The sequence below is a fragment of the Denticeps clupeoides genome, chromosome 2 (genome assembly GCF_900700375.1).
Source record: "Denticeps clupeoides chromosome 2, fDenClu1.1, whole genome shotgun sequence".
NCBI classification, from domain to species: Eukaryota; Metazoa; Chordata; class Actinopteri; order Clupeiformes; family Denticipitidae; genus Denticeps; species Denticeps clupeoides.
This window is the reverse complement of record NC_041708.1, coordinates 15,987,643-16,005,915: the sequence shown is the minus strand read 5'-3', so window position 1 is coordinate 16,005,915 and position 18,273 is coordinate 15,987,643. Positions and strand designations below refer to the sequence as shown.

General features: G+C 38.3%; 1 protein-coding gene across 1 annotated transcript in view; it reads right to left on the bottom strand.

The window, feature by feature from the left end:
* Positions 1–18,273, bottom strand: part of rab44 (RAB44, member RAS oncogene family) — a 33,802-nt gene that overhangs the window by 13,351 nt on the left and 2,178 nt on the right. Inside the window, exon 2 of the mRNA XM_028960738.1 lies at positions 13,216–13,893. Coding sequence (XP_028816571.1) covers positions 13,216–13,875 — 660 coding nt within the window. The 5' untranslated portion in view covers positions 13,876–13,893. The remainder of the gene's footprint in view (positions 1–13,215; positions 13,894–18,273) is intronic.

The following is an 18,273-nucleotide window of genomic DNA, read 5'->3' as shown; positions in this document are numbered from 1 at the left end:
ATTTATAAGATCTCTAATTTCTATCACATGTCCTGGTTCCTCTGTATGTTCAGGCCTGTCTTGTTTATGTTCATCAAGAGTCCTTGATATGCTTTGCTTATTATTATCTGGACATTTCAATTCCATACTGGCTGATATTTCACCTTCAGATTTTTGCAAGGCAGCACAAACGCACAGATTTTGAAAAATATCAATTTGGTTTTCAGAGATTTCATGATTTATTTTTTCATTATTTATTTTTTCAGTTTTTTTAAGGGGCCCAACATCTACTGGCTCATTTTCATCCACTGGTATGTATCCACTGTCTGATTTACTTTCAACACGTCTGTCTGTACCAGATTTGCTGTGAATGTTCTCTAAAATCATTTCTTGCTTGTTGGCTGTTTTCATGATGATACTCAACATTTCAGGTTTCTCTGATGACTCATTATGTTCATCATCAAGTAAATCCATGGTCTCCATGCTCCATGAGGTATCTCTCAGATTATTGATTGAAATTGAAATCACATGTTCTAAATGTAATGGCACATTCTCTATTTCCTCCAGAATATTGTTCTGTTCATACATTGTCATGCCAATATTGTGTTTACTATGGTTATTCAAATACCTTTCCTCTTGTGTTCTTCTGTCGTCATTTTGAGCATGCTCAGAAAAGTGTGCACTTTCTATCTGGACAGCAGTAGAATCTTGCCCTGTTTCCCTCTGATCTTTACCTTCTGTCCTATGTTCTGATGCTTCATTTTCTTGCCTGTCATTCACAGTCCTGTGTGGCGATAGCAGCTTTGCTCTCTGGCTTGTTTTACTTGAGTCATTCTCAATATTTTTGCATTGCATCTTGAATGATTTTTCATTTGGGGATTCATCTTCTTCACATTCTCTTAAATCAAAAACAACTTGAGGTCTATTCGTCTGTTTTGTTTTCAAAACATCTGATATGTTCAGATTGGGGACCAATTCTTGTTTATCCTTTGACTGGGCATTTCTTTCTGGTTGCGGTTGTCTGTTTTTACCAGCATTGTCAATATCTTCCACTGTGTTGTTTTCTTGCATGTAGATTGTCTCCCCAATCCCACTCCACCCTATAACATCTTCTGTGTTCTTACCAGAAGACTTCAATTCTTGATGCATTGGTAGGCCCTGCTCTGAAATGTTGCTCTCTTCAAAATGTTGTTTTAGGATATTGTGAAATTCAGCTTCAGTGGCTGAAATCTCATTAAAATCTTCCTCGCTTTGTGCTGACCTGTTTGTCTGTTGAAGATTATTCTCAGTTTCTGTATCATCTACAGGTACATTGTTTGTTTGCTCCATATGGAACACACTCATATCTTCCTGCTCATGTCTTCCAAATGACTTCATAACGGTATTTTTTGTGATCAAATTCTCCACATATTGTTCTCTATTATCATGTATTATCTCTTCAATCTGATGTAAGTTCTCAACTGTCACCTGGGAAGACTCTTCTTCAGTCGTAAGTGTCACATGGTCTATAATGCTGCTTTTGTCTTCCAACTTCCCAACCCAGTTTTCTGTTTTGGTTTGTCCATAAATTTCAATCTTTCTCTGTTGTATTAATGACCAAAGAAGTTGACTTTCCTGGATAGTCTCAACTTTTTCCGAACCTTCTGCCTCATTATCCATGGAAATTTTTTCTTTTGTCCTAACACCACTCTTCACATTGACCTCATGATTGCTTTGTATTTTGGGGACAGAATTTGTGTTATAAGGAACTAATATAGATGCTGAACTAGCTAATCCTTCTTTAAAATCCACATTTTCCTCCAGAAAAATGTTCTCACAGCTGACAGATTTTTCATTCTGTTGAGTGATTGTTCTTATTTTGGTTTCATCTTCATCAGGACTCCAAAAATAATCAAATGCAGCTCTAGATATTTTGATGGACTCTGTTTCTGAGAAGTCACCAGCATCCGTTTTATAAGATGTGTCATTGTGTTTTACACTGATTTGATTGGAAATTGCAATAGGCAGACAGATTTGGGCTGGAATTCCAGGGGACAAAAAAGGTTTGGTGTAGTTTGAACATAAATTATTAAAACTCTCCGGCTCTAAAGAAGTACTGAATAACTTTAATAATTTTTCATCAAAACTCTCTATATTTGTTTTCTGACCTGGTTCATCCTCTGTTGTGTTTTTGTTCCTCTCTGTAATGCTTTCCTGCATGTCTGCAGACTCTTCACATAATCCCACTGCGGTAATCTTGCATGGGTGTTTGTCTAAAGTTTTGCTCAGGTTTCTAGATTTTCTTTTCTTTTTCTCTGTTTCGTTATCTACAGTAGACTTATGAGTCATCTTCATCTTTCTCTTTGGCTTTGTGGTCTTAGATATTTGACTGTCCTGTTCCTCAATGTTTTCAGACTTCACTGTGGTCTTTGACCATTCCTTTTGTTCAGTTTTTTGTTGTGATTCTAAATCAACTGTTATTAATGTTTCAGGAGAGTTGATGCTAGTATCAGTATAAATATTTTTTTCAGTAATTGTGTTGGAGATGGTAGCAACCACAGAGAATGAAGTCACTGTTTCGACCTTCAAGAGTGTATTCTCCATTAAAACCTTCTGGTTTTGAAATGGAATATCCTGTTGTTGATGTATTTTCTCAGTTCCACCAACATCTTCAGTGTTGGGATGGTGCAGTGATTTCTCTTGTTGAGAACTTCTGTCGTTGTTTTGTGCGCCATGATCAAAGACTTCTTTAGTGCTTTCCTTAATACCCATCATTGTGGATAACAAAGACGTTTTTTTCTCTTTACTAATTAATTCATTGTCAGTAGGCGTGGATACAAGATTTACTTCCTCTTGTCTTTCTGTTTTTTCTTCATTTTCTTGCCATTCATCTTCAGGTTCCATCAAGGTTGTAAATACTGATCGCAGTTTTTGAATCTCGGTATCATCACATGATTGACAGTTTTTTTCATCTTTTTGATTTTGACATTCCGCATCGATCAACATTTCATTTTGCTCAGTAGGATTTTGGATTCCATCATCTTCAGGACTTACTGCCATTCTGCTGTCTGTATTTTTCAAGGCATCAGTGATGTCCATACTGACAGACCTTTCGGTTTGTTTTTCATGTGTGTAGTTGGACGTCTTCTTATCAGATGGAACGATTGTCTCATGTAGTTCAGGTGATGCATTTGTTGCAGTATTCTGTGATTGTACCACCTCCACATTTTCCATTCTTAAGTCTGCACCAACATGTCTTGTCACCTCTTTATCAAAAGACTCCACATTTGCTTTTTGTTCTTGTTCATCACCTGACAAGTGTCTTTCATTGTCCTTCTTCTCTATTTCAGTGTTGTCACATTTTATTACTGTGATTCTTTGCTGCTCTCTAATTTCCTCCACATTTGGGCTTACTTTAGTGTCTTCAGATGATTTGACTTCTGCACTCATGGACTGATCCTGCTCTTTAATCTTGCAAATTTTCTTAGACTTCACTTTTTTTTTTGGTATTTCTTTTTCTCCTGCAGAATTTCGAGGAAGCCTACTCTTTCTTTTTGGCTTTGTGATTTTACCAAGTTCACTTTCCTGTTCCTGTGGGTTTTGAGACTTGACGTCATTATGTGATTGTTCCCCTTGCTCAGAATGCATTTTCATCTGTCCAGACATATTAGAAACCATTTCAGGAGTGTCCATACTGTGAATAACCTCAGTTTGATTCTCAGTGATCATGTTGGAGTTGTTAGTGACCACTGGATAAGAGTTTGATTGCATTTCAGAACCTGAAGTCACTATTTCGACCTTTAAGAGTGTATTCTCCATGAAAACCTTCTGATTTTGAAATGGAATATCCTGTTGTTGATGGATTTTCTCAGTTCCACCAACATCTTCAGTGTTGGGATGGTGCAGTGATTTCTCTTGATGAGAATTTCTGTCGTTGTTTTGTGCGCCATGATCAAAGACTTCTTTAGTGCTTTCCTTAATACCCATCATTGTGGATAACAAAGACGTTTTTTCCTCTTTACTAATTAATTCATTGTCAGTAGGCGTGGATACAAGATTTACTTCCTCTTGTCTTTCTGCTTTTTCTTCATTTTCTTGCCATTCATCTTCAGGTTCCATCAAGGTTGTAAATACTGATCGCAGTTTTTGAATCTCGGTATCATCACATGATTGACAGTTTTTTTCATCTGTTTGATTTTGATATTCTTCATCGATCACCATTTCATTTTGCTCAGTAGGATTTTGGATTCCATCATCGTCAGGATTTACTGCCATTCTGCTGTCTGTATTTTTCAAGGCATCAGTGATGTCCATACTGATAGACCTTTCGGATTGTTTTTCATGTGTGTAATTGGAAGTCTTCTTGTCAGATGGAACGATTGTCTCATGTTGTTCAGGTGATGCATTTGTTGCAGTATTCTGTGATTGTACCACCTCCACATTTTCCATTCTTAAGTCTGCACCAACATGTCTTGTCACCTCTTTATCAAAAGACTCCAAATGTATTTGTTGTTCTCTTTCATCACCTGACAAGTGTCTTTCATTGTCCTTCTTCTCTATTTCAGTGTTGTCACATTTTATTACTGTGATTCTTTGCTGCTCTCTAATTTCCTCCACATTTGGGCTTACTTTAATGTCTTCAGATGATTTGACTTCTGCACTCATGGACTGATCCTGCTCTTTAATCTTGCAAATTTTCTTAGACTTCACTTTTTTTTTTGGTATTTCTTTTTCTCCTGCAGAATTTCGAGGAAGCCTACTCTTTCTTTTTGGCTTTGTGATTTTGCCAAGTTCACTTTCCTGTTCCTGTGGGTTTTGAGACTTGACATCGTAATTTGATTGTTCCCCTTGTTCAGAATGCATTTTCATCTGTCCAGACATATTAGAAACCATTTTGGGAGTGTCCATACTGTGAATAACCTCAGTTTGATTCTCAGTGATCATGTTGGAGATGTTAGTGACCACTGGATAAGAGTTTGACTGCATTTCAGAACCTGAAGTCACTGTTTCGACCTTTAAGAGTGTATTCTCCATGAAAACCTTCTGATTTTGAAATGGAATATCCTGTTGTTGATGTATTTTCTGAGTTCCCCCAACATCTTCAGTGTTGTAATGGTGCAGTGATTTCTCTTGTTGAGAACTTCTGTCGTTGTTTTGTGTGCCATGATCAAAGACTTCTTTAGTGCTTTCCTTAATACCCATTTGTGTGGATAACAAAGACGTTTTTTCCTCTTTACTAATTAATTCATTGTCACTAGGCGTGGATACAAGATTTACTTCCTCTTGTCTTTCTGCTTTTTCTTCATTTTTTTGCCATTCATCTTCAGGTTCCATCAAGGTTGTAAGCACTGATCGCAGTTTTTGATTCTCGGTATCATCGCATGATTGACAGTTTTTTTCATCGTTTTGATTTTGACATTCCGCATCGATCACCATTTCATTTTGCTCAGTAGGATTTTGGATTCCATCATCTTCAGGACTTACTGCCATTCTGCTGTCTGTATTTTTCAAGGCATCAGTGATGTCCATACTGATAGACCTTTCGGTTTGTTTTTCATGTGTGTAGTTGGACGTCTTCTTATCAGATGGAACGATTGTCTCATGTAGTTCAGGTGATGCATTTGTTGCAGTATTCTGTGATTGTACCTCCTCCACATTTTCCATTCTTAAGTCTGCACCAACATGTCTTGTCACCTCTTTATCAAAAGACTCCACATTTGTTTTTTGTTCTTGTTCATCACCTGACAAGTGTCTTTCATTGTCCTTCTTCTCTATTTCAGTGTTGTCACATTTTATTACTGTGATTCTTTGCTGCTCTCTAATTTCCTCCACATTTGGGCTTACTTTAGTGTCTTCAGATGATTTGACTTCTGCACTCATGGACTGATCCTGCTCTTTAATCTTGCAAATTTTCTTAGACTTCACTTTTTTTTTTGGTATTTCTTTTTCTCCTGCAGAATTTCGAGGAAGCCTACTCTTTCTTTTTGGCTTTGTGATTTTACCAAGTTCACTTTCCTGTTCCTGTGGGTTTTGAGACTTGACGTCGTTATGTGATTGTTCCCCTTGTTCAGAATGCATTTTCATCTGTCCAGACATATTAGAAACCATTTCAGGAGTGTCCATACTGTGAATAACCTCAGTTTGATTCTCAGTGATCATGTTGGAGTTGTTAGTGACCACTGGATAAGAGTTTGACTGCATTTCAGAACCTGAAGTCACTGTTTCGACCTTTAAGAGTGTATTCTCCATGAAAACCTTCTGATTTTGAAATGGAATATCCTGTTGTTGATGTATTTTCTGAGTTCCCCCAACATCTTCAGTGTTGTAATGGTGCAGTGATTTCTCTTGTTGAGAACTTCTGTCGTTGTTTTGTGCGCCATGATCAAAGACTTCTCTAGTGCTTTCCTTAATACCCATTTGTGTGGATAACAAAGACGTTTTTTCCTCTTTACTAATTAATTCATTGTCAGTAGGCGTGGATACAAGATTTACTTCCTCTTGTCTTTCTGCTTTTTCTTCATTTTTTTGCCATTCATCTTCAGGTTCCATCAAGGTTGTAAGCACTGATCGCAGTTTTTGATTCTCGGTATCATCGCATGATTGACAGTTTTTTTCATCGTTTTGATTTTGACATTCCGCATCGATCAACATTTCATTTTGCTCAGTAGGATTTTGGATTCCATCATCGTCAGGATTTACTGCCATTCTGCTGTCTGTATTTTTCAAGGCATCAGTGATGTCCATACTGACAGACCTTTCGGATTGTTTTTCATGTGTGTAGTTGGACGTCTTCTTGTCAGATGGAACGATTGTCTCATGTAGTTCAGGTGATGCATTTGTTGCAGTATTCTGTGATTGTACCACCTCCACATTCTCCATTCTTAAGTCTGCACCAACATGTCTTGTCACCTCTTTATTAAAAGACTCCAAATGTATTTGTTGTTCTCTTTCATCACCTGACAAGTGTCTTTCATTGTCCTTCTTCTCTATTTCAGTGTTGTCACATTTTATTACTGTGATTCTTTGCTGCTCTCTAATTTCCTCCACATTTGGGCTTACTTTAGTGTCTTCAGATGATTTGACTTCTGCACTCATGGACTGATCCTGCTCTTTAATCTTGCAAATTTTCTTAGACTTCACTTTTTTTTTTGGTATTTCTTTTTCTCCTGTAGAATTTCGAGGAAGCCTACACTTTCTTTTTGGCTTTGTGATTTTACCAAGTTCACTTTCCTGTTCCTGTGGGTTTTGAGACTTGACGTCGTTATGTGATTGTTCCCCTTGCTCAGAATGCATTTTCATCTGTCCAGATATATTAGATACCATTTCGGGAGTGTCCATACTGTGAATAACCTCAGTTTGATTCTCAGTGATCATGTTGGAGTTGTTAGTGACCACTGGATAAGAGTTTGATTGCATTTCAGAACCTGAAGTCACTATTTCGACCTTTAAGAGTGTATTCTCCATGAAAACCTTCTGATTTTGAAATGGAATATCCTGTTGTTGATGGATTTTCTCAGTTCCACCAACATCTTCAGTGTTGGGATGGTGCAGTGATTTCTCTTGATGAGAATTTCTGTCGTTGTTTTGTGCGCCATGATCAAAGACTTCTTTAGTGCTTTCCTTAATACCCATCATTGTGGATAACAAAGACGTTTTTTCCTCTTTACTAATTAATTCATTGTCAGTAGGCGTGGATACAAGATTTACTTCCTCTTGTCTTTCTGCTTTTTCTTCATTTTCTTGCCATTCATCTTCAGGTTCCATCAAGGTTGTAAATACTGATCGCAGTTTTTGAATCTCGGTATCATCACATGATTGACAGTTTTTTTCATCTGTTTGATTTTGATATTCTTCATCGATCACCATTTCATTTTGCTCAGTAGGATTTTGGATTCCATCATCGTCAGGATTTACTGCCATTCTGCTGTCTGTATTTTTCAAGGCATCAGTGATGTCCATACTGATAGACCTTTCGGATTGTTTTTCATGTGTGTAATTGGAAGTCTTCTTGTCAGATGGAACGATTGTCTCATGTTGTTCAGGTGATGCATTTGTTGCAGTATTCTGTGATTGTACCACCTCCACATTTTCCATTCTTAAGTCTGCACCAACATGTCTTGTCACCTCTTTATCAAAAGACTCCAAATGTATTTGTTGTTCTCTTTCATCACCTGACAAGTGTCTTTCATTGTCCTTCTTCTCTATTTCAGTGTTGTCACATTTTATTACTGTGATTCTTTGCTGCTCTCTAATTTCCTCCACATTTGGGCTTACTTTAGTGTCTTCAGATGATTTGACTTCTGCACTCATGGACTGATCCTGCTCTTTAATCTTGCAAATTTTCTTAGACTTCACTTTTTTTTTTGGTATTTCTTTTTCTCCTGCAGAATTTCGAGGAAGCCTACTCTTTCTTTTTGGCTTTGTAATTTTACCAAGTTCACTTTCCTGTTCCTGTGGGTTTTGAGACTTGACGTCGTTATGTGATTGTTCCCCTTGTTCAGAATGCATTTTCATCTGTCCAGACATATTAGAAACCATTTCGGGAGTGTCCATACTGTGAATAACCTCAGTTTGATTCTCAGTGATCATGTTGGAGTTGTTAGTGACCACTGGATAAGAGTTTGACTGCATTTCAGAACCTGAAGTCACTGTTTCGACCTTTAAGAGTGTATTCTCCAAGAAAACCTTCTGATTTTGAAATGGAATATCCTGTTGTTGATGGATTTTCTCAGTTCCACCAACATCTTCAGTGTTGGGATGGTGCAGTGATTTCTCTTGTTGAGAACTTCTGTCGTTGTTTTGTGCGCCATGATCAAAGTCTTCTTTAGTGCTTTCCTTAATACCCATCATTGTGGATAACAAAGACGTTTTTTCCTCTTTACTAATTAATTCATTGTCACTAGGCGTGGATACAAGATTTACTTCCTCTTGTCTTTCTGTTTTTTCTTCATTTTCTTGCCATTCATCTTCAGGTTCCATCAAGGTTGTAAATACTGATCGCAGTTTTTGAATCTCGGTATCATCACATGATTGACAGTTTTTTTCATCTGTTTGATTTTGATATTCTTCATCGATCACCATTTCATTTTGCTCAGTAGGATTTTGGATTCCATCATCGTCAGGATTTACTGCCATTCTGCTGTCTGTATTTTTCAAGGCATCAGTGATGTCCATACTGATAGACCTTTCGGTTTGTTTTTCATGTGTGTAGTTGGACGTCTTCTTATCAGATGGAACGATTGTCTCATGTAGTTCAGGTGATGCATTTGTTGCAGTATTCTGTGATTGTACCACCTCCACATTCTCCATTCTTAAGTCTGCACCAACATGTCTTGTCACCTCTTTATCAAAAGACTCCACATTTGCTTTTTGTTCTTGTTCATCACCTGACAAGTGTCTTTCATTGTCCTTCTTCTCTATTTCAGTGTTGTCACATTTTATTACTGTGATTCTTTGCTGCTCTCTAATTTCCTCCACATTTGGGCTTACTTTAGTGTCTTCAGATGATTTGACTTCTGCACTCATGGACTGATCCTGCTCTTTAATCTTGCAAATTTTCTTAGACTTCACTTTTTTTTTTGGTATTTCTTTTTCTCCTGCAGAGTTTCGAGGAAGCCTACTCTTTCTTTTTGGCTTTGTGATTTTACCAAGTTCACTTTCCTGTTCCTGTGGGTTTTGAGACTTGACGTCATTATGTGATTGGTCCCCTTGCTCAGAATGCATTTTCATCTGTCCAGACATATTAGATACCATTTCGGGAGTGTCCATACTGTGAATAACCTCAGTTTGATTCTCAGTGATCATGTTGGAGTTGTTAGTGACCACTGGATAAGAGTTTGACTGCATTTCAGAACCTGAAGTCACTGTTTCGACCTTTAAGAGTGTATTCTCCAAGAAAACCTTCTGATTTTGAAATGGAATGTCCTGTTGTTGATGGATTTTCTCAGTTCCACCAACATCTTCAGTGTTGGGATGGTGCAGTGATTTCTCTTGTTGAGAATTTCTGTCGTTGTTTTGTGCGCCATGATCAAAGACTTCTTTAGTGCTTTCCTTAATACCCATCATTGTGGATAACAAAGACGTTTTTTCCCCTTTACTAATTAATTCATTGTCACTAGGCATGGATACAAGATTTACTTCCTCCTTTCTGGCTGTTTTTTCTTTATTTTCTTGCCATTCATCTTCAGGTTCCATCAAGGTTGTAAACATTGATTGCAGTTTTTGATTTTCGGTATCATCACATGATTGACAGTTTTTTTCATCGTTTTGATTTCGATATTCTGCATCGATCACCATTTCATTTTGCTCAGTAGGATTTTGGATTCCATCATCGTCAGGATTTACTGCCATTCTGCTGTCTGTATTTTTCAAGGCATCAGTGATGTCCATACTGATAGACCTTTCAGTTGTTGTTTTAGGGGTATAGTTGGATGTCTTTTTATCAGATGGAATGATTGTCTCATGTAGTTCACGTGATAAATTTGTTTCTGTATTCTGTGATTGTACGCCTTCCACATTCTTTATGTTTAAGTCTGCACCATCACTATGCACCATTGGGATTAACCTGAATTCTTCACACAATTTTACTTCTGAAGTCATTGATTGTTCGTGCTCTTTCATTTTGTTAATATTCTTCGATTTTACTTTTGTTTTCGCTGTTTCTTTTTCTCCAGAAGAATTATATGATGATCCAATCTTTCTCTTTGACTTTGGGGTCTTCGATACTTCACAGTCCAGTTCTTCTAGGATTTGAGACTTGACCATCATCCGTTCCTTCAGTTCAGGATGTGTTTCTTTTTGTATTTTCTCTACATCCACTGTTGGTACAGCAGCATCGGGCGTCTTCACAATTGGAACAATCTCTTTCTGGGTTTTTTGGATACTGATACTCTGAAATGAATCTTTTTCTGAATATTCAGCATGAAGTACTTCACCTAACACTTTCACAGGCTCTGTTTGTGAAGCATCAACCACTTCCAAACTGGAATACATTTGATTGGTAGTCCCAAAAGGCAGGATGACATTGGTGTGTCCAGAAGACAGAAGAGGTTTGGTATAGTTTGAGGGTATATGTCTGTCTTTTTCATCTCTCTTCTCTGCAATGCTCTCCTGTATATTTATCTCTGTAGATTGTTCTGTAATTCCCGTCGATGACTTGATTTCTTCAGTGTGGTCTACAGCTTTGCTCAGTTTCCTAGATTTCATTTTCTTTTTCTCTGTTTCTTTTTCTTTAGTGGAATTATGAGTTGTCCTGATCTTGCTCTTTGGCTCTGTGGTTTTAGGTACTTCCTCAACATTTTCAGGCTTGACCGTGGTCTTTGATTGTTCATTTTGTTCAGGATGTGTTTCTTTATTTAGTGATTCAGTGTGCACTACATCAGTTAATAATACAGCTACAGGCGAGTCCATGCTGTGTCTAGTTTTTTCTATAATAGTGACCACTGGATAATAGTTTGATTGTACTTGAAAACCTGAAGTCATATTCTCAGTTGCACCATTATCTTCAGTGTTCGGATTGTGCAGTGGTCTCTTTTTGGGTTTGGAGGATAAAAGAATGACTTCCTCTTGTCTTGCTGTTTCCTTACTTCCCTGCCATTCATCAATCAAGGTTGTAGAGAATGATTTCAACTTTTTACTCTCCCTAGGATCACATGATTGAGAATTTCTTTCATACTCTTGATATTCCACATTGATAGACATTTCATTTTGTTCAGATTGAACTCTTCCTCCTCTGATGTACTCTGCTTTTGAGTATTCAATGAGATCCAGACTGGCAGATGTTTTTACAGGTTTTTCATGTTTGTAGCTGGAAGAAATTTCACCAAAAAGACAGATTTTCTCTTGTAGTTCAGGGGAGATCTGTTGTTCATAATTATCTGGTGATACATGTATTGTATTCTCCACCTGTAAAACAGTACCAACATCATTTTTTACTTCATCGCATTATTCCATATTATTGTTTGTTTTAGACTGTACAGTTGTCCTGTCCATTGCAGCTTCAACATTATTTTACCTTAGTCTTGCTTTTCCATTCAGGTTCACCTGTGAACCAGTGTAATTTGCTCCTGCTCTGTGATTTCATTTTTGGCTTTATGGATTTTCCAATGTTTTCTTTTGCAATCTTACTATTTCACTTGCCAAGATCAAGCCAATCACATCATTATGATCACACCAATGCCTTTCATTGATAAGGTTTACTAGACATTGCTTTTTTCCTGCAGTGTACTTGATATTGATCTCCTTTTTGTCACTTTTAGCTTGTGGTATCGTTTTCATCATCCTTCAGTTTTTGGGATTCCATGCTGATTCAAATTTCATATCGTGCAGTAAACATTACAATGGCATTGAGGAAATTCAAAATGTGTTAGAGATTGATGTTTTGATTACCTTGCCACCCAAAAATTATTGTTTACAGTCTGAGAAAGTTTTTCATATAGATTTTGTTGGGATATTTCATGTGAAAATCTTTTGTCCTGGTTTGATTGTCACTCACTTTTGTACTCTGTACTCTGTGTTGAAAAAAATCTAAGGTTGCCTACATATACCTACATAAAAAAATCACAATCTCTGATATTTCAATTTCAGCCCAGTATTTTGACCCTTCTGACATGGCCATGGGGTTGTTCTTCAGAAATTAGGAGGGAAATTAGGAGAGCATCAGTTAAAGAACATGGTTTACCCTCACTGTACATGTGGCATGTCCCTTTTCTTTCTGAAGTGCTGATTGTCATTAGAAAAAAGTGCTTGTAACTGAAACCCTTACAATTAATTGTACAATAATGCATCTCCTGTGAAAACAACATACAGTACTTTTTTTTTACATACATTTGATCTGAGTTGTTGTTCGATATGTACAGTCTCTTACAAACTATTGGAAAAGCAAGGTAAATTAATTCAATTAATTCAACATACATTTTTTTATGTCCATCTGTACTTTCTGTTATGTCTACATGTTGCTGTCTTATCAGTACAAGCCTTTTACGTTTATGATAACATAACAAATAGCAGTTTCAAAGTACCTGTATTGTTGAATGGAACATGCATTTTTTAAGAACAGTTGAGAAAAGGGCGTGGATTCAGTGCCTTCAGTGCACAAACTGCCAGTGTTAAAGGTCAAACTGAAGTGGGTTTGATAATTTATCATTAACCTTGGTGATGCTTTTCATATCACTGTCAATGACTCTATTGCTGGAAAGTGTGTGTTGGTGACATTTAGGAGAGCCAGTTTTCATGGAATCTTTCGACTCCGAAACTCACCTCTGTAACGTCTTCAGAGTTGAATTTATCAGCTTCTGGAAGAAACAATTGTTGTGCATGTCCATGCTCTGAAGTGACAAACTCTGCATTTTCTTGATCTTCACATGCCCCCTCTTTTAAGTCAGATTTTCTGATAGGGGTGTCATTTTGAAGATGTGGTATGTCAGTTGTGCCCTTCTCAGACTGAATGTCACACAACTCAGAGGAAATTCCCATTTCTTTAGTCTGGGCGTATGTAGATTCAATGCAAACACCGTCAGACAATTGTAGCTCTCTGCAGCTTTTGTGTGGGATTTCTCCTTTCAGTGATTCATACTGAGTTGTTATGGTATCACCTTCTTCCATTATCCTTTGCATGCCTTGTGTGCTCTTCTCAGATAGAATTTCTTGATGATTCCTGCGAGTTGAGCCCATTCTCTTTTTTTTTATTGTGGTTTTGTCTTTTGTTTGTGCATGAATTTCAAGATCTTGTTGACTCTCCATTTGAACTTGATCATTCAGGGTTTGTTCAACGACCTTTAAGTTGACATCAGATAGACCTTCTGATATCTTCTCATATGGAAGCGTTTCTTCACTCTCCTTCTGTTCTGTCTCATCATGTTGGCCCAGCTGAGGTCGACGAGTGGAACCAATCCTTTTTTTTTTCTTCGTGCCAGACATGACTTTTGACAGTCAACCCTAAAACATGGAACACAATAAATCAGAAATCAGAAAACTTTATTGATTCTGGAGGAAATTGCTTAATTCATATCTTTATGCAAACATAATTTTTTTTATGCAAACATCACAATTTAAAGCCATATTCTTCCTTGTATCTTTTACGCTGGATCTTTGACTAGGAAGTAGTTTCTAATCTCTCGCTTTCTCTTTACCTGTTGAGAAAATGGTCAGCAATGCAATTCTTTCAACAAGGAAATCTGTGGTGCACAGAAATTACATCATCATCATCCTCATTCTCATCATCATCATTAGATGCTCCTGTTAGAGGTTGCCACAAAGATTAACCAGTTCTATACTGGATGCTCTTCCTGACATAACCCTCCCCATTTACCCAGGCTTGGGACAGACACCAAGAAATGTCACATGAGTTCCCAGTGGCTGGGTTCTTGTCCCAGCAAACGCAAGTTTTTTTATTTAGTCAATTCAAATTACTGAACGGTTTCTATATGGTGTAATTGTATAAAAAAACAAGTCAAATCCATGGAGTAATCACCTCACAACTCACAAGATCTGCAACTGAAAATTTGGTGCCACAACATACCTTCAGAAGAACACAGTTATGAATAAAAATAGCTTAGACATGTAATCATGGAATTCAAAGACATGCTATTATTTGTCGAAGCAATGTGGTGCAGAGATAAACACATTTGTATGACATTGAACATTGTGTTTTAGTTTCACATAGTCAAATTTAGAGAAGACCCTGTAAACCTTTTCCTATCTTTGTCCAGATACAACTGAGATGCTGAATGTCAAGCCTCAGCTTACCTAGCCAGGTGAAGCAGGCTGATAGGAGTGTGACTCTTAATCTTTTAATTGTTCTCTTATATGTTGCATTTTGATTTACCCTCATGGACCCTCGTGGACAAAACAAATGATGCTTGATGACTTCAGAAGGGAAAGGAGGGACCCCTCTCCACTGAACATCTTGTATGTTGCTAAGGCACTGTTACATTGCGTTTTGATTTACCTTTATGTCCTGTCACTATGTTACTGGTCATCATGACATTTTTTGTTTTAATTTATTAAAACCCCCTTCTGTCCCTGATGTCGTGAACTGGTGCCTGCTCCTTTTGTACCATGACAGAAGAACCGACCTACAGAAAAATGTGCCACCAACAGAATCAGTGTAGGCATCGAGATCCAGGGGTGAGTGTTCCCCTGGTCGTAATAAGAGTGGACTCTGGCACAGATCAGTGAGTGAAGTGAATTGATTGTCACATGTGATACACAGCAGCACAGCACATGGTGCACACAGTGAAATTTGTCCTCTGCATTTAACCCATCACCCTGAGTGAGCAGTGGGCAGCCATGACAGGCGCCCGGGGAGCAGTGTGTGGGGACGGAGCTTTGCTCAGTGGCACCTCACTTCCCCTATCAGAGTGCCATCCATGGAAGTGGATCATGCAGCGGCGAGGGAGCCACGTGGAGTGGGAGTGATAACTCCCGTGGGTGCAGCATTGGGAGGATGCACAAGACGATAACTACACCGATGAGGAGGCATTCTGGCTTCCAACACACCTCCAGGTTAGAGACAACAGGAGCACACTGATTGCCAGGATCCACCTCCCGGGAGGGAGTGTGCAGAGAGGCCGGGCCCGTCTCCATTGCTGAAGGGGAACAGCCTGGGTGCCCAGGCCTCCCTCCATCCATGACGCACCAAGTGGAGCTGCCTGAGTGCCTGGGTCCACATTGTCCTGGTTTGTCTGTGACTTTACGTCACCAAGAGCTCCCACCATCCACCATCCATCTCCCACCACCCATGCTCACTAGAGCATTCTCCACCGCCCCGTTTTGGGCGGCATTTTGGGGGTTGAGCCCATTGGGAATATGTCATGCCTCAGCTTACCTGGATAAGCTAGGTGAAGCAGGTTGACAGGAGTGTGAGTCCTTTATCTTTCAGTTGTTCTCTCATGTCCCTGTTGGTTCTTGTATGTTATGTTATGGTATGTTGTGTTTTGATTTTCCTTCATGTCCTGTCTCTTTTGTTGTATGAATTTGATGATTGCTGACTACAGAAGAGAATGGAGGGACCACTCTCCAATGAACAGCAATGGCACTTGTGTAGAGATCGTCAAGAAGCTCTACTCTGTTCACCTAGAGGAGATCCTCTCCTGGCCTCTCAACACCAGCTCAACAGCCAAAAAACCCCAGCAGCATCTCTACTTCCTGCAGAGGCTGAGGAAAGCCCTCCCCTTGTTCTAACTGTACAAAGTACCAGCCACTCAAAACACAGACTTGTTACCATTTTGAATGAGTCCAATGACTGTGAGTCCAATGACTATGGGTCCATGGAGGTTCTGTTTTTGTGTGAAAAGCATTGAGGGGCGCACATATTCCTGAGGAGCATCCGTGCTGACAGTCCATCAGAAACGATCTCCCCCACCCTCAGCTGCTGTTCCCTACATGCCAAGAAGCTGGTGATCCACTGACAGTTTGCTGTTTACTGCATCATATACCAACCTAACTGCTGGGGCTCCAACAGGCATTTAATATTCTTCAAATGGGCCAACATCAGACATTCAAAGGATTTCATGACCACAGCCATCACAGCATCATGCCTTTCAATTCTGTTATTCTTTTGGGTTTCTTAAGGACTGGGATGATGGTGCAGCATCATTAAGATTAATGGTAAATATAGGCATATGCACAGGCATATGCACCCTCTGCAAATGGGTTAATTCAGGCGTCTCAAAATCACGGCCTGCAGGATGATATTTTGTGGACTGCCGGACAATATAAAAGTTTAATGTTAATATAGTTGCCGAGTTTTATATGATTTTTAAATTAGTTTTCGATGAAAAAAATACTGAAAAGAGAGTAAAAATCACTTGTTTTTCCCAAATGACACTTGCTAATGATACTGCATTAGTTCCTTTTTTGTGCAAGCAGACAAAAATTTCACAACAATGGAGCACCCATGTAACACCATCATAGAATTACTACTTCTTACTGTGTTTGAAAAAAAGCATGATTGACTTACAGTTGGATGAAATCATGTTGGATTCAGCATATTTTTTTCATCAGTTGAATAGGCTGATTCATCATTATAATGATGAATCTGCAAATAAATGATCAGATTAATGACCAACACCGATGTTCCATTAACAATGTCACCAAGGGGAGTGGACCTCCAATAGGGCCACTCAGCTATAGCTCCCATCCGCCATCCCATTTCAGTGTCAGGTTTCAACCTGGAGCGTACCCACCTTGGTTAAAAAGTCAACAGAACATTGCTGTTGGCTAGGATGTACCACTAATTCCATAATTAAAAATAATGCCACTAATGAACTTTATACCATGGTTTTTGTATAAAAAATACATAATTGTGTCTCACTGTCCCATCGGAAAAGGAACAATCCGGTAGCAGTCGCCTAGTCTTCCGCTCACTATTCTGGAACTTTCTACCAGAAATAAATGTCATGGTATTCATGCAATAATAAAAGACATGAACAGCAAGCACAAATAAGGATTGGGATTGCTACCAAGCAGTTCATTATCCTCCATGCAGTTGTTGAGAGAGAAAAACAGAAATGACCCAAAGAAGTTAGAAGTAAGAGAAGCCATGTTCAGAAGAACAGTTCATGTTCTTCAGTATTTCATTCATATTCAGGACAGTTTATGTTCAGAAGAACCTATTGAAATGAAAGAATTGTTAGTAATAACGTTACTAACAAAGTCTCACGAGAAGATTAAATTTTTTTAGATTGAAGATTCAAAGCTTTTTTATTGTGGTATACCTGACCCAACCTCACTCAGACTCTGTCTCCTGCGGCCCCCAGTTTATTTCAGTTTGAGACGCCTGGGTTAATTAGATGAGTGTCATATATCAGACTTTTATATCTAGAAGGACTTACAAACAGTGGGGTTTGAACATTTGACTTTATGGTCTTCTGGTTCATGAGCAAGTGTGCCACCCACTAGGGTGGTAGTAACTATTTTAAGTTGCTCTGTATAAATGATTTTACACCATTTACAGATGTCAGCCACTGATCAGACACACATAACTGTGCTGCACCAAGTTATTGGCCAACATCTGAGGTTTACAGAATGTACAAGTATGCATAGAGATCTGATTATCCTGATTTTGAAAAGCTGGATTTTGATTTAGCCATTGCACTCTATTAAATCTATTCTGTCGTCATTTCCTATGTGGTTTCTAAGTACAAAATCCTCATTACAAATCCTGTTTAAAGATTAAAGAAAAAATAGCAAAAATTATGTGGTAAAAAGTCCTAAAACAAAAGAGAGCACCACAAAGACAGGATAAGCACCCTGCAATGTGTACATTCTGCTCTTCACTTGTATTAGGAAATTCTTTACATTAAGCATTAGTCA